At 36.3% G+C, this 16,526-nt stretch overlaps 1 protein-coding gene across 1 annotated transcript in view; it reads right to left on the minus strand.

Moving 5' to 3' along the window:
• Nucleotides 1-13,174: 13,174 nt before the first annotated feature.
• Nucleotides 13,175-16,526, minus strand: part of Prkg2 (protein kinase cGMP-dependent 2) — a 98,870-nt gene continuing 95,518 nt past the window's right edge. The window contains exons 18-19 of the mRNA XM_027939819.3: nt 15,217-15,283; nt 13,175-13,697 (exon numbers count right to left, since the gene is read on the minus strand). Coding sequence (XP_027795620.3) covers nt 13,602-13,697; nt 15,217-15,283 — 163 coding nt within the window. The 3' untranslated portion in view covers nt 13,175-13,601. The remainder of the gene's footprint in view (nt 13,698-15,216; nt 15,284-16,526) is intronic.

Consider the following 16,526-nt stretch of genomic DNA (forward strand, 5'->3'; position numbering starts at 1 on the left):
TTTAATGTATAAAAATAAAAATGCTTTTTATATCCTGATTTTTTTTTATTTTTTAAATACATGACATAGTGGAATGCATTACGCTCATTATTACCCATATACAGCACAATTTTAATATATAAAGTATGTTCTCACCAACTTATGCCATTATACATGTACTCTTTTTTTTGCATTACAATTCTTAATAAACATATATCCTGATTTTATATACAGCAACTTTGCTGAATTTGTTCATTCTAATAGATCTTTTTCTGTTTTTATGAAGTCTCCAGGGTTTTCTAAATATAAGTTCATGTATCTGCAAACAGATATAATTTCACTTCTTCCTTTTCAATTTGGATGCTGTTTATGTATTATTCTCACCTAATTGCTCTGGCTGGACTTCTAATACTATATTGAATTTAAGTGGTATAAATGAGCTTTTTATGTTGTTCCTGATCTTAGAGAAACACATTTTGGTTTTTCACCACTGAGTATAATATAAGCTGCAGGCTTGTCATTTGAGTCCTTTATTATGTTTAGATAAATTCCTTCTATTTTTCATCACTCACCAGGGGTATTGAATTGTATCAAATTCTTTTATTCATCTGTTGAGATGATCATGTGATTTTTATCCTTTGTACTATTGACATGGTGTTTCATATTAATTAACTTTTGTGTGGGTTGATCCATCCTTGCATCCATCCTAGCATTATACATCATTGTATAATGCTAAGGGAAGGAAAAATGTTAAAAACTTCAGGATTTCTGCAGATATTAAGTGCTATGTGGCCATGGTGCATGGTCTCATTTTAATGTGCTGCTGATTTGGATTGTTAGTATTTTGTTGAAGATTTTTGCATTTATGTTCACCAAAGTATTGGACTCTAGTTGTCTTTTTCTTGTGGTATGCTTGGTTTTGACATCAGGGTAATGCTGGACTCACAAAACTAGTTTGGAAGTATTCCCTCTTCAATTTTTTAGGAAGAGCTTGAAAAAGACTAGTATTAATTCTTCTTTAAAGGCTTGGTAGCATTACTAGTGAAGCTATTTGGTTCTGGGCTTTCCTTATTGGGAGGTTTTGATTACTAATTCAATATCCTTTTCATTATTGATCTGCTCAAATTTTCTATTCCCTCATGATTCAATCTTGGTAAGTTGTATAATTCTAGTAATTTATCCATTTTTCTTGGTTATCAAGTTGTTGATGCATAATTATTTACAATGATCTCTTAATTTCTGTGGCATGTTGCATCATCTGATTTTTTCATTTCTGATTTTAGCTATTTGAATCCTACAACTTAATAGAAAATGAAACTAATAACCCATTGAAGAAATTGTTAAGGACTTGAATAGTCATTTCTTCAAAGAAGATATACAAATGGCTAAGAGGTATATGAAAAAGGTTCTATCTCACTAATCACCAGGAAATGGAAATCAAAACCTCAATGAGATAACACCTCAAACCTGCTAGGATGGCTGTTACAAATAAAATAAAATAAAATCACAAGTGTGAAGATATGGAGAAATATGAACCCTGGTATACTGTTGATGGGAATACAAAATGGTGCAATTTCTCTGGAAAACAGTACAAAAATTCCTCAAAAAATTAAAAATAGAATTACCATAGGATCCAGAAATCTCTTTTCTAGGTATACATGGAAAGGAATTAAAACCTGAGATATCTGCATTCCTGTTATTATGCATTATTCACAGTAATAAAGATATGAAAACAACCTCAATGTCTGTCAGTGGATGAATAGATAAAGAAAATGTGATGTGTACATACAATGGAATATTACTCAGCCTTATATGTGAAGAAAATATTGCCATATGTGACAACAGGTGCCAACCTGAAAGATATTATGTTAAGTGAAATAAGTCAGTCACAGAAGGACATATACTGCATGATTCTACTCATATTACTCATAGATTCATACTCTATGAATTTGACTTATAGAAACAAATAATATAATGGTGGTTACTTGAGCCTGGGCTGACAGGGGAAGGGGTGTTGCTGTTTAATGGCTATAAAGTTTCAGTTATGCAAAGTGAGTAAGTTCTAGATATCTGCTACACAACATTGTGCTTATAGCTAGCAACACCATTACCCACTTAAAAATTTAGGAGGGTAGATCTCCTGTTCTACCCTCTACATGACCTTACCACAAAAGAAAGAAAGAAAGAAAGAAAGAAGGAAGGAAGGAAGGAAGGAAGGAAGGAAGGAAGGAAGGAAGGAAGGAAGAAAGATTGCTCATTACCAAAATGTTTATTGCAGAAATTTTGGCTAATTTAGAAAAATATAATGAAGGGAGTAGACATTGAAAATAACCTATATTTCTGCCACTCAGAGGTCAACATTCACTGCTATGTTCTTTTGTTTTTTTTCTCTTTTTACACAAATATATTTAAAATATCTGAAGAAATCCTAAAGTTTTTAACATTTTCCCTTCCTTTAGCATTATACAATGATTCTTTTTATGTGATATCCAATATTCCTCCATAATATAAAAAGTGTCCTGAAACAATGCCAAGTCATGAATACATAATTCAAAATCACAGAAGCTTGGGAAACAATTATAACCAATAAATTCTTGGTATTTGATTTCAGTTGCTCTATGGGTCATTGTATGTGTAAGTAATCAAAAATGTTTGTTAAATGAATGTCAGACTTCAATGAAAAACATAATAGACTAGGGGCTGGGGTTGTGGCTCAGTGGTAAAGCACTTGCCCAGTGCATGCAAGGCCCTGGGTTTGATCCTCAGCACCACATAAAAATAACTAACTAACTAACTAACTAAATAAATAAATAAAACAAAGGTCTTGTGTCCAACTAAAATTTAAAAAATAAATATTTTAAAAATAATAATAATAGACTAAATAACATACAAGTTGGTGTCTCCAACTCTAGGTTTGTTCAAATGAAAACTTAAAAGGTAGCAGAAATTGAATTTGACCTAAAGAGAGATAAAAAGCTAAGTTTAAGACACTCCCATGTTGGCACACTCCATCATTTGAAACTTTTATAACATTACTTGGAGATAATGTAAATACTTTGGCTGTCAAGCGTGTTACCACTTGAGCCACACCCCCAGCCCTGGTACAATGTTTATTGGTGTTTTTTTTTTTTTTAAACATGGCTGATACTTCTGATTCATTAATTCATAAAGGGCAAGGACTTTTTTAATGTAACATTGATCCAGAAAATAGATAATACAACAATGAGAATTTAAAATTCTTGCCCCCACCATAAGTGGCCATAGGTAATGACATTACCCATTCTCATCAACAGTGAATATAGCACACACAGTATGTCTTGTAAAACATTAATTCAATAATTTTGGAGTGTGTTAGTTTGTTTTTCCTCCTGAGTCAAGTCTCCTCATATGTTAACAGGTAGAAACAATAACTGCACAAGTCTGAAGTGAGGTAAGATATATAAAGCACTTGGCAGGCTGCCTGCCAAGTAAGTGCTTAAAAGCAGAATTTGCTTTCTTTCTTTCTTTCTTTTTTTTTTTTTTTAACCTCATGCAGTTGAAATTACCGATATCTGGCAACTCTAACTGAAAATAGATGAAACCACAGTCTGCAAATGGTTATTAGAAGAGGAAAGGGTATTTTATACACTGTTACACAAAGACACACATATTATACACACATATACACCCATACATATATTTGTGCATGTGTATATGTGCGTGGATACACATATACATAAAATTACTCACCTAGACTCTTGAGATCCCTAAAAATCATCCTTGCTTTTATCCTCTCTTTCATTTTCAATCCTATTTCCTCTCTCTCCAAACACAGCCCCCGTCTAATCCTTACACTTTGTCCATGACCCACTCATCTCTCCAGGCTGAGCCTGCGCCCATTGGTTTTCCCCTGAATTAAGTAACTCAACTGCTTGCTAACTGGTCTGCCTGTTTCCTTTATTCCCTGATCTGTGCACCAAAGTAGAGCCACCAGAGTAATCATTCGAAAATATAAATCAGATCAAGTTCCTCTGCTCCAAAAGGAAAAAAAAAAATATCTTCATATTTTATTTAGGATAAAAACCAGACTCTTTACTGTGGCCTTCAAGACTCTCACAGTCAGGACCTGTCGACTTTTCTGAGCTCTCACTATTCTAGAAACTTAAAAGACTGCTTTTTCTTCCTGCAACATGCCAAATTCATTAATGCCCTGCTGCTTTTGCATTTGATTTCTCTGCCTGGACTACTTTTCCTAGACCGTCTCAAGCCTGTTTCCTTCTCAATATTCAGGTCTCAGCTCAAATGTCACCTTCTTGGGAAGGCATTTCCTTACCATTTATTCAAAATGTTCACCGCTCCTTGGCCATGTTCTGTCTTAAGATCCCGTTTAATTGCATTACAGCATTTATCACTGTGATGAAAGTCTCTGGTTTATTTATTTTTGCAAAAGAGAAATAATTCTCCTCAAGTCATTAATATGATCTTGTTTTTTTCTGAGAGTAAATCTTGGTTCTTTTCCAGATCATCTACCTGCCAGCAAGGATTAATTGCAGTGCGGTTGCCCTGAGAAAGCTTTAGGTGACATTAAGCTTTTGAAATTCAAAGGCCAAGCTTTGATCCTGAGAAAGTATTATCTAAATTCCTGTATCTCCTCATTTAGCTTTTAGATGATCAGGCTTTCTGGAAAATACCATAGAGTTTTAGGTTTAGAAGGGAAGTCCTGACAGAACAGAAAGAAAAGAAACTTCCCTTTCAAGGAGCTGTGGAAAGAAACAGTGAGGGAAAGAAATAACCTCTTTCCCATTTTGTGGCTCCTCACAAGCTTCCCTGGAGCAGACAGCAGCATAGTAACCTCGGGTCCCTGCACAACTGGGCAGTAGGAAGTCTTGAGCTGTAGTTATCCTAATACCCCTTGGCTCCTATGTTGTGAAAACAGAACTTGTACCCTCTGAGGTTCTGGTAGGAGATGATCAAAGGAGATTACCTTAGTAGGGAGCAGGAGGCTTAGGATTGGGTTGTGCAAAGCAAATCTTAGCTAGAGATAAAAAGGACCATAGTCAAATCTTAAATGTCTCTAGTGCCAGCAAAATCCAAGGAGAATCTGAGCCATTGAGAATAGCCTTAGGCCCTGTCCCAACCAGAGAGCATATGATGGGCTTCTCCAACCATAGACTTTGACTAAAAACATTGACTAAACAGCAACCAAGTAGACATCTTGCCTTAGAGCCTGGATACTTCCTGCGTCTTGGGAAGGAATATAATTGGAAGAAATGTTAAATGAGAGCCTAAGCATTTTTATCTAAGAAAGACTAGAAATTTCGTAGTTCTCACACTTTGAGGTTAATCAGACTCACCTGCATTGTCAATAAAGCCCACAGAAACCCAGGCTTTTCCAAGCAGGATAGGGCCTGGACTTTTATATGTTTATCAACTTCCCTGCAAAACTTTGATACCCACCAAAATTTGAGAAGCTCTTTCCTGGAGGAAATGATTAAGGTATTTGATCAGATCAACTTTAAACTGGTTGAGACTTTTAACTCCCTCTCTTCCCTATCCCCCAATAACTTGGAGGTGGAAGCTCAAAGGAGAATGAGAAAAGCTACAGATACTATTTGTGTTAAACAACTTTGCATCTCTGTGACCAAAAAAACCTGACAAGAACAACTTAGAGTTGGAAAAGTTATTTTGCCTCATTGTTTTGGGTGTTTAGTTCATGATCAGCCAAGTCCATCATTCTGGGACCACACTGAGGCAGAACATCATGGCGGAAAAACACAGTGGAGGAGCACTGCTGACCTCATGGTGGCCAGGAAGGAGAGAGAGAGAGAGAAAGGGGGGAGGGAGAGAGAAGGGGGGGGGGAGGGAGAGAGAAGAGGGGAAAGGAAGGAGGGAGGGAGGGGGAGGGGAGAGAGAGAGTGTATGGGGGAGAGAGAGAGTGGGGAGAGAGAGAGAGAGATTGAGAAAGGGGCCACAAGAAAGATGCACCCTTCCAGGGCACACTCCCTAGTGACCTTCCTCCAGCCAGGCCCCACTGGCCTATAGTTTCCACCCAATGGGTCCAATCTAGAATGAACTCATCAGATTATAACTTTCACAGTCCAAACATTCACCTCTGAATATTCCTGCATTAACACAGGAGCTTTGGGTGGATACCTCATATCCAAACCATACACTATTCAATTTTTTTCTATGCACACATTTTATGTTGAGTTAACCTTCTTTTGTTTAACGATTTGCTATAAATCTCTGACAATTAGAATATATGCCTTATTGTGGATGCATATTTTAGTTACTGCTAAGCACCAGCATCTGAAATTGTGCCTGACAATTTGTACAGAGTAGTTGCACAAATATTAGTTGAGAAAATAAGTCAGTTAATTAATTAACTAATTTATTCACATGTATTCAGTAGACAGAATTTGATATCAGGAGTTACTTTGCCTAGGGATGAAGGAGAAGGTGGAGAAACTAGGCATAGGAAATCTGGCAGAAGCAAAACTAATTATTTTTTTAAAAAACACAACCTAAAGTACCCGAAGAAGCAAATCGTCTGCTGCTATCAAGTGGAAGACTTAATTTGCATTCTTACATGTAAAGAGAGTCATCAGAAATTCTATAAAAATTTAACTCAAAGATTCAAGTAAATGTGCTTACTGCTGTAGCAGCCTGGGAGAGATTATAGTAGTCGGATGCCTATGAACAGATTTGATGTAATGAAATTTACAAATGTTCAACATTCCTTTTATTTTCCCCCAATGACCTTTCTGATAGTGAAGGTACTCCTCCGATTCAAATTTATTTTTTTAATATATTTTTTTAGTTGTAGATGGACACAATACCTTTATTTTATTTGTTTATTTTTATGTGGTGCCGGGGATTGAACCCAGTGCCTCATGCATGATAGGCAAGTGTGCTACCACTGAGCCATAACCTCGGACCTCAAATTTATTTTTTAAAGGAGGTTTCATTCTTCACTGCAAAATACAAACTCAATGCATAAAACTTAGAAAAATAGAGATAAAAAAGTATTCATGATCAGAGTACACAGAGATCATCATTGTTAACACATTTGTCTAAAAAATATGAGTATATAGTAGCACTATTGTTTTTGTCTCTCTGCTATATTGTAGAACCTGAAACAAGGGCTGGAACATAAGTGCTCAAGTAATAATTATTGAGTGAATCAATTAAGACATGCATTGTGTATTTTTCTTCACATTCATCACCCGTTTGAATAAGAGGTTCCCCTTATTCTTTTTGGTCCCGTGTCCCCCACCCCTCGCCGAAGAAAAAAACATATTTAAAATATTTTTTGACTTACTTTCTTTAGCTTTGACTCATGGATCTAATTTTTAGGTATTTCTTGGCATACTTTAATATTTTGACTATCCTTCCTAAATGTAAAACTGAACACAAGACATTAAAAGGGCTGTCTAAGCAAAATACAGATGAGGGCAATGTTCCAGATCATGCATTTTATGGTCCATTTACAATCTGAGGATCTCCTTGAATTTTAAATAGCAGGATTTAGAGATTTGGCTCCTTGTCAACTCGTGTTCCAGGGTGACACCTAGCTTTCTCCCACCTACTTAGAATGGAAGTCCCATTTGCTGTGCTTGGGCTCCAGAGCTGGTGAATTGCCAGTGTTCTTTCTTTATCACATCATATTTTCTTCTCCTTTCCCCCCTGAATGCATGTCTGTTTTTCCCTCACTGAGGAAGTTTATACTTACCAAAACATATTTCATGTTACTTTTCACTGTACATCTTCAATTTAACAACCAACAATTACATTTTTTAAAATATTGGTTTTATGACCTTCCACAGTTGAAAATGCCTCTGGATCTAATTCAGCTTAGAGCTTACCTGTAAATCACCTGATACGAATTCTGATTGCAACTTTCTATTGAGCTATGTGGCTTGAGCCCTAAATACATTTTGATAAATATTGAGTAGAAAGAGAAAAGGCAAATCTTATTAATTAAAAATACAAACTAAATAACTACATAAGAATCATTATGCATTATGAGTTTCAAAACGGAGCAAATTTGTACTGTGTTAATTTAACTAAGCCAGATGTTTCCCACAATTCCCTTCTCCGTTTATTTATTTGTTTATTTTATTTATGTTTTAACTTTATTTATATAAATTTTTAGTTGTAGATGGACACAATACCTTTATTTTATTTGTTTATTTTTATGTGTGCTGAGGATCAAACCCAGTGCCTCATACATGCTAGGCAAGTGCTTCACCACTGATCCACAACTCTAGCCCCTCTCAGTAGTTTTTGAGCTAAGCCTTTTCATGAAGATTTCTACATAAGATTTGTAAGGCAGAGATGTGAAAAGCAGCTACACTATTATGATTTTGCAATACTGGGGTGTACTACCACTGTGCTACATCCCCAGCCCTTTTTTGTTAATATTATGTTTTATTTTGAGGCAGGGTCTTGCTAAGTTGCTGAAGCTGACCTCCAATTTGTCATCTTCCTGCCTCAACTTCTGGGGTAGAGTCCCTGGGATTTCAGGTATGCACCCCTGTACCCTGCAAAAGTAGCAGTATTTGTTGCTGATCTGAGGGGTTCCCCTTGTTGGTGGAGAGCAACAGCCAGACCTATGACTCTTCTAGTTCCAGCCAAATTGCTCCTTTAGCATCTTCAAATCCTAAATCAGGCATACATGAAGGTACACCAGCTTATCTTGCAGGTCACCTATATGATTAATGTTGGCAAACCTGAAAGACAAATGATATTCCAGTTTGAACTGATAGGTTCTGATCTCTCCCCATAGACCAGTGTTGCCTTAAGAATACAATCTTTCTCGTATGTCTACTTTGTTCTTGTTTCCCCAAACTTTATGTTCTTCTTTCCTTAACAACTTAGTAGGAAGGACAGAAACAGTGACTTTGTAACCTATTTTGGGAAGTGACAGCCCACCACTTTTGTTGTATTCTTATTGTTGGAAGAAAGTCATGAGATTCAGCTATCACTCAAGGGAGGGAGACTATAAAGGGCATGCATACCATAAGCAGGGATCATTAGATGTCAGCTTTGAAGCTGTCTACCACATCTTCCCAAACAGATCTTTGAAGCTTAAGTAAGTGCTATGCAGACCTTCTCTTTAAAAAAATTAATAGAACTTCTAAGAATCTTAGAATTTTCTCACAGTATTTTTAATGGAAAAGATTTGTGTCTGTGACTTATAACTAATGGAGTAGATTAGGAATTAATTCATGGGAAACTCACAAAATTTTTTAAAGAAAATGAATTGGTGTGGAATAGAGACACAGGGACAGGCAAACTTGAAAGAAGCATTTCTATCATCCAATTTTTATAGGCAGGCGAATGACTAGGAAGTCTACTCTGTTGCAAATACTGGCTATATCTTATGGAAAAGAAAGAACAGTTCAGAAGGAGGAATCAAGACTCTGGGTGATGGAGCCAGAGCTGTGAGAACAATCCACAGTGGGCAGGAATTTGCCTCAAACAGAGAAATGGTAACATGTGTCAGGCCAGATTTCAGAATTATGACAGATTAGTGGCTGCTTTGTGCCTCCCTTTACCAGGCTCTGAATGCAAGTTATCTGTTGTAATTATCCCTTACTCCTTTCACCAATCTTGGGAGTGGTGGGGCAGTTGAGTTGCTTACTTATTTAATAGGTTTTCAGACCTAAAGGGATATATCCAAGGTATGATACCCAAGGAGCATCATTCACATATGAATTGGATGGATGCTTTTATGGAGACCCTTGGGATGAAATGAAATTTGTTTTGAAGATCATAGGAATGTAAACAATGTGTGGCTAAGAAAGTGGACTGTGGCAGTTTTAACACTTGCTTGCAAGTTCTTTGACATACTCTTCACTAAGAAGTCCAGTCTATGTTCCCTCCTCTGTAATCTGGGTTGATTTATGTTTCCCCCCATAGAGCAAGGGAGAAGTGATGTTATGTGACCTTTAGATGACAAAGGATAATTCCTATGGGATACTACTTCTGCTTTGTTGGTTAGAACACTTGCTCTTGGAGCCCCATGCTGCCACAAAAGGAGTCTGACTATTCTAAGGAGGCCATGATGTGAAGTCCAAGCTATGGAGAGGACATGTGATGGCAACCAGGTTACAATCCTAGTCATTGAGCAATCCCAGTCCAGGTACTAACTATATACCCGAACATGCCTTTGGATTGTTCTAGCTCCCAGTCTTTGAATCACATTCCCTCCCTGCTTTTCCGTCTTTCAATGTGATACCCCAGGTATTGTGGTACAGTGTGACAAACCATCCTTGCTTTTTTTCTGTCCAAATCCTGACCCAAACAATTTAGGAAAATGAAAACTAAGTGTTGGGATTGTTTGAGGTGTAGTCATAGTATCTGGGACTAAGCCAAGCAAAAACATCACAGCTAAACTGTGAATGAAATGAATCTGAGGCCAAAATTTAGCTTTGGAGCAGTCAATAGGCAGTGTGTTTGTAATTTTTTTGGATCTTATGTAAATGAGATAATGAATGTAATTGCTCCTATTACCATGCCTAGTAATAGAAAGTATTTATTCTTGTGCCAAAAGAAATACATGTGTAGATACACTTCTAAATGATAACTATCAGTGATCTGCTAGTAATAATCTTCTGGTCCAATGTTCCAAAATTTTAAAAGTATATTTCCAAATTTTATATGAATAAAGATGTGGTTTATTGTTCAAAGTCATGCAAATCTGGGCAGAGCTGGAATTCAAACCTAGATTTTTTTTTTTACTCTAAGTTTTATTTTCATTACGATATTCTCTTCCTCCCAGACATTTTAATGTCTAGAGAAAAGATTAAGAAACTTCAATTATGAAAAGTTGCTCCCATTGAAGAAGTGTCAGAATGAAAAGTTAACCTTACACCCTAGAAAAGAGAGATAAGGAATGATTTAGTGGTTAGAAATATGATGAGTTTATATATGAAGATAAGTTTCTGTATTTCCCTGTGTGTGTATGTGTCTTTAATTTATAAAAATTAAAATTTAGGTCAGCTTAACAAAGCATTTCATTTTGGTGAGGATTAAGCCTTCATTTTATAGACTAAGGTTTGATAACCATCTTTACTTCAAAGAAAAAGCAAGGACAGATATGGGATTTAATCAGTACAATTTTGCATACAGACATCAATGATACACAAGGTTCAGGACTAACTGGTTATTAAGGCCCCTTTAATTTTCACAGAGATAGTAACCATAGCTCCCATCAATGCAACATTGATTATTTCACAGATACCTGGCAAAGGACTCTCTACATACCTTTTTATAATCCCCAAAGCAAGCTTCTAGAGTAAATATTACTTTGCCTTTTTTCTACAAGTGAGAAAGCTAGTACTCAAAAAAGTAAATCATTTCCCCAAGGTCACCCAGCTAGGAAATAGTGGAGTTGGAATTATAGGATGGTTCAATCTCTTACATCCTCATCTTTATAAAGTACTCTAAAGAAAACACAATAAAATCACATGAGGGAATTACATATGATATGACCAATCACAGGAAAAATAAACCTGTAGTAGTCTTACAGGTTTTTATCTCTCTATATACGTAGGGTTTTTTTAAGTTACAATCATTTGATCTCCTTTTGAGAATATCATTGCTATTATAACTGTACAGTTTTAATATCCATCCAATACATAAATTTTCTACCTGTATATGTTGGTAATTTTAAAATATATACATGGAAAAACATATAGTACATACAAACCAAATGCAAATAAAAATATTTTAAAAACTTTAGAAATTCTTTAAGCAGGTTATGTTAATCCTATTAAAAATGGTTTTTCTATGTACAATACATAATCTTTAAAAATACTACTCCAGGAAACAAAAACTCTTTGGTTCAGCAAAAGGACTGTAAGTGTGGAAATCTGATTTGTTAAGGATGCACTTTCTTGGATTGGGCCTCACTTATCAGGTTAAAGTCTTCAGGAAGCATATAACTGACTTTCTCTGGATGATGAAACAGGTGTGCAGAACAGGTGGAGGTTGTGTTTCACATAGACTATTATAATATAAAAATATAACCAGAAACTTGAATAATGCTGGAATTTGGATATCATTTGCACTCTGTCAGACTGAAAGAAAAAAAAAACTACAGAGAAAGCTCTGCTTCCCATCCATTTTAAAAAGTGGAAATAAAGTTATCATGGTCAATCCCTATAAACATTCACTTACTAGTGATGTTCTTAGATACTAGTATCCAACATTATTGAAAATATTCTAATCATTATTTGGAAGATTTCCAGGAGGAGGCAGGAAGAGGCCAGATGTTAGGTGTTCTTTCATTTCATTTTGCTTTGTTTTTGCAGTACTGGGGATACAACACAGGGTTACTCTACCACTGAGCTACATCCCTAGGTTCATTTTTATTTTATTTTGAGGCACATTTTTTTTTAATTGGTGGAGACAGGGTCTTGCTAAGTTGTTGAGACTGGCCTCAAACTTGCAATCCTCCTGCCTCAGCCTCACAAGTCACTGGTGTTACAGGCAGGAGCCACTGCAACCAGTAGTAGGTATTCTTTTACTTCTAAAATCCTATGACTTCTTCAATGGCATGTAATTATAAACACATCCAGGACTCAAATGTCTTTAAAAAGAGTCATTAACTCCTCAGAGATTGCAAAGCATCAACATTTGCTAATAGGTTTCTCATTAAAAATTAATGGTAGCCACTCTATCCCTTTTTGGTTTATTAATAGCAATACTGACAGAATTGACCAAAATAGCTCAGAGTTTCAAAGAGTCCATAACTTTACCTATTGGAATTTATTCTCCTTTATCTCTAACAGGGAGGAAAAGCTTTCATGATTTCATTTTAATATATTTTCTACTTTGGTAGTGAAAACATTTTAGCAGATAAAACCTTTCTAAAGGTCCTCATTTAACCATAAATTATAACCACTTTTAGCAGAGTTTTTGAAAATCTCTGAGGTATCATTCATAGCTGGTCACAGGAGAAAGAAAAATAGTTTTGCTTTGTTTAATTTTTCTAAGTTTCTCAATAGAATATAATGGATAAATTGACTTATTTACTTTATGGAGTATCACTCTCTAATACTCACACTCACAGTTTCCAGACTAGTTTCAGAAGCATATTTGTGTATTTCTAAGCTGAAAGAAGTCAAGAACTATCGATTACCAAGATTTCTACATAACACCTTTTAAGATGCCACCATGCCTACATAGAGTTGTTGAGAGCTGGGGAAATCTTCCAAAATTTACTCAGATTCTTCCTCTTACTTGCAGAACTTAGTTGCTCAAGGGCAAGGCCCTTGTTAAGCCCTTATTATGACTCAAAAGAGAAGAGTATGACTGGGAAGGAGCAGTAGATTTCAGAGAAAACTATGCTACTTCAACAAAAATGGTTTGATTGTGGAAAAGGGGCAGGGGATGGCCTTCAACATTTGACACAAGCATAGAATGGAATACATGAATAATTCACAGCATCTAAATGAGACATTATCATTCAGAACCACATCCATACCACTCTCCTCCACCTCCTGCACAGGGATTTCTTTTCCCTAATGGTCTTCCAAAAGATATTGTAATACTTTGAAGAGAGAAATAATCAGTGTCAGATTTTTGATCCTTATTGTCCTCTTCCGTATAAGCAATAATCATCTTGTCTTCTGTTAGAAGTCCTTATCCCAGCCGGACAGCTCATCTGGAGGCACTCCCTTTTCAGGAGGATACTTGTCAAAGTAGCTGTGATCTATAGGTCCACTGAGCTAATATAGAAAGTTTTACGACAAAGGTGAGAATAATAATGTTGATTAAGCATGCTATTGCACCCAGGTGATCTTTTTTCTACCTGAACACTAATTCAATGCCACAACCACTTGTAAAGAACACGTTAAGAAAATATGGGCCAAATATCATCATTGAGTCACAGTCTCAGCTTACTGAGATTTTTTTCTTAAGAAGCAAATGATCGGTGGTCAGTGGCTTATATTCATTAGTTGCTACCTGGCATGAGGAATTACTTTCTAAAGAAAAAGTAACAGAAATAATACCTATGATTTTATCAAATTGAAAAATATTTTAAAAGCAAATATGTAAAAGTCAAAGTTTGTCAGAGTCTTTCTTCTACTTAAGTTTTTTTGCCAATCTTGAATTTTCATATGGTTAATTCATCCCTATCAGGTATCCATGATGCCAAAGGGACAATTCAAAATATTAGTGATCCTGTTGAAAGAATAAAATGTCTCTGGCACTAAATTAGTTTGCAAATCAGGTAGTTTCTAATTCTTTTCTTTCAGACAAATTATACAGTGCCCAACTGATGAATCAGATTAAAATATCATTAAAATTATAGTTAATGATCATCATAATGTGTTGGAGCTTGGGGGCCAGGTGGGGGGATCATTCATTGGCTAGTAGTACGCAGTTTGGACAGTGTAGTCCTAGAGGAAGCAGAACATAAGCTGACTTGGGTGGAAGAAAGACTTTCCCAGGTTAATGCCCTGTTATCATTTTGCTAGTGTTGTCTCTGAAACAATTGCGAAAGGCTATTTCTCTTTGCACATTTGCAGACTGATTACTAAATTGTCATGTAAGTTTTCATAGTTGTGGAGAATGCAATTTCTAGTATGTTGTAAATATTGTCATTTCCAGATAAAATGTTATTGTTACTTTACTCCTTTAAACAAGTCTACTGTACTTTAGTGATCACTGAAGTTTGATAAACCAATTTTAAAAGTCAGAAATATTACATCACTTTTCTCCCTCCATTTCCATTTTCCTATAAAATTCATCTTAATATAAAATGTTTTTTTTTGCTGTTAAACTTTATTATTTATCTTTCTTTATAATTAAGTGCTTTGAATTTTAACATATTTTTAAAATTTCTGTGACAACAGAAATTTCTGTGATAGCACAAATTCTTCTTCTGGATTCCGTTATAATTACATTTTTAATGGCATGCAGCAGCACCAGATGATATAAATACAATACAAAATTTTAAAGGTAACTATTACAGAAATGATATTCCATCTGTTAGCCTGATGAACATCGAGTACCTTGGGACTTGGGTGGCACTGACATGTAAACAGTTCCTGAGAGGACAGCTAATGCTGGTCAAATAGGAAACAGTAGTTAGTCCCTCTGATCAAAATTACTGTCAAAAACCACCTAAACTGTTATGTATCTGTGCGCATGTGTGTGCATGCCTATGCACACCCACCCCTAAAATCTGTTTACAAAAATAAATCCTCAGGAAAAAAATAAGTAATATAGTAAACACCATACCTCTCTTCGTAAGGGTGATGGGAGATTCCGTGCTTTCAGTCCTTCCCAATTAAAACCATTTAACCACCTGAGAAATGAGAAGCGGGATATTACTTGTTAATTCCTTTTGTTTCCAGCTATCTGTCTGCAACAGGGCAGTTACAAGCCGCCAGAGGAAAATCATGCACCATGTTGGTTGTTTGATCTGGCTAAATTAAATACATGTGAGAACGTAATACAACCCAAGTATCATCCAGATTTCCCTTTATACTCTCTCCAAATTTCCAGAATCTTCCAATTCTCATCCTCCAGATGTCCTTGCTTCTTATTTCAGTGAGAAAACTGAAGCAAAACAACAACAACAACAAAAAAACCATACACACACACACATATACAGACACACAAAACCTTTACACAATGCCCACCAGATTCTGTGTTACCTTTTTTCCTATACCATGAAATAACTGCCTTTGCTTCTAGCTAAGCTCAGTGCTTCCACTATATGATTGATCTCATTGACTCTTTAGCCTTTGAATCACCTCTTTAAAATCCCCCCCGTTCTTGCTGATGGGCAAAATCACAGACATAGGGACAGGAGTCCCCTGTGTTTCACCTTTGCTGGCAAAGCAATAAACCTTCTATTTCCTTTTTCTCAAAACCATGTCCTTATTTCAGATTGGCATCAGGGACAAGGACTGAGCTTTTAGCAACAAATTTGGCCACCCAGATGGGACCTGAGAGCAGCTACCATTCCAGCTTTCTTGGTCAGGCCTGCTTCTCCAAGGAACCCAACACTTCCATGCTGAGGAGTCATGGTGTTGGTGAACTTGTTGAGAGTCAACTTCAGGAGTTAGGAGACCTGTGAGTTTGAACAGAGGAGCCATTCCTGTGAGTAAAGGGAGGGACCAGAGGAATGTCCCACCAGCTGCTAAAGCTCCTTTTGCTTCAGGCAATTCCCATCTCCTCTCCCTAAACAGTACAGGTTGCTCCATCATGGTCTACTTTGAGAAGAAGGAAACTGAACTCAGGATAGTGTCAACAACTTTGGCCATTTGGTAAGTCTTCAGCTGTGCATGCTGAGCCCCTTGATTTTATATACTTGGTTCATTTTTTTGTGGGAACATCTGGTCCCTCCTTCTGGGGACATTTATGGTGCCACTGATATAGGAGTCACAGTTAAAATGGACTCTAGAACCTAGGGATATGTACTCCCTTCTGATCTGTTCTAGGTTCTCATCTGTTTCTTGGCCTTAGGATTGAGAATTCCCTCCGCTTATCTGTTTTATTTCAATCTGCTACTGCCTCTTTTAAGACTTGGCCAGTACTACATT

The sequence above is a fragment of the Marmota flaviventris genome, chromosome 7 (genome assembly GCF_047511675.1).
Source record: "Marmota flaviventris isolate mMarFla1 chromosome 7, mMarFla1.hap1, whole genome shotgun sequence".
NCBI classification, from domain to species: domain Eukaryota; kingdom Metazoa; phylum Chordata; class Mammalia; order Rodentia; family Sciuridae; genus Marmota; species Marmota flaviventris.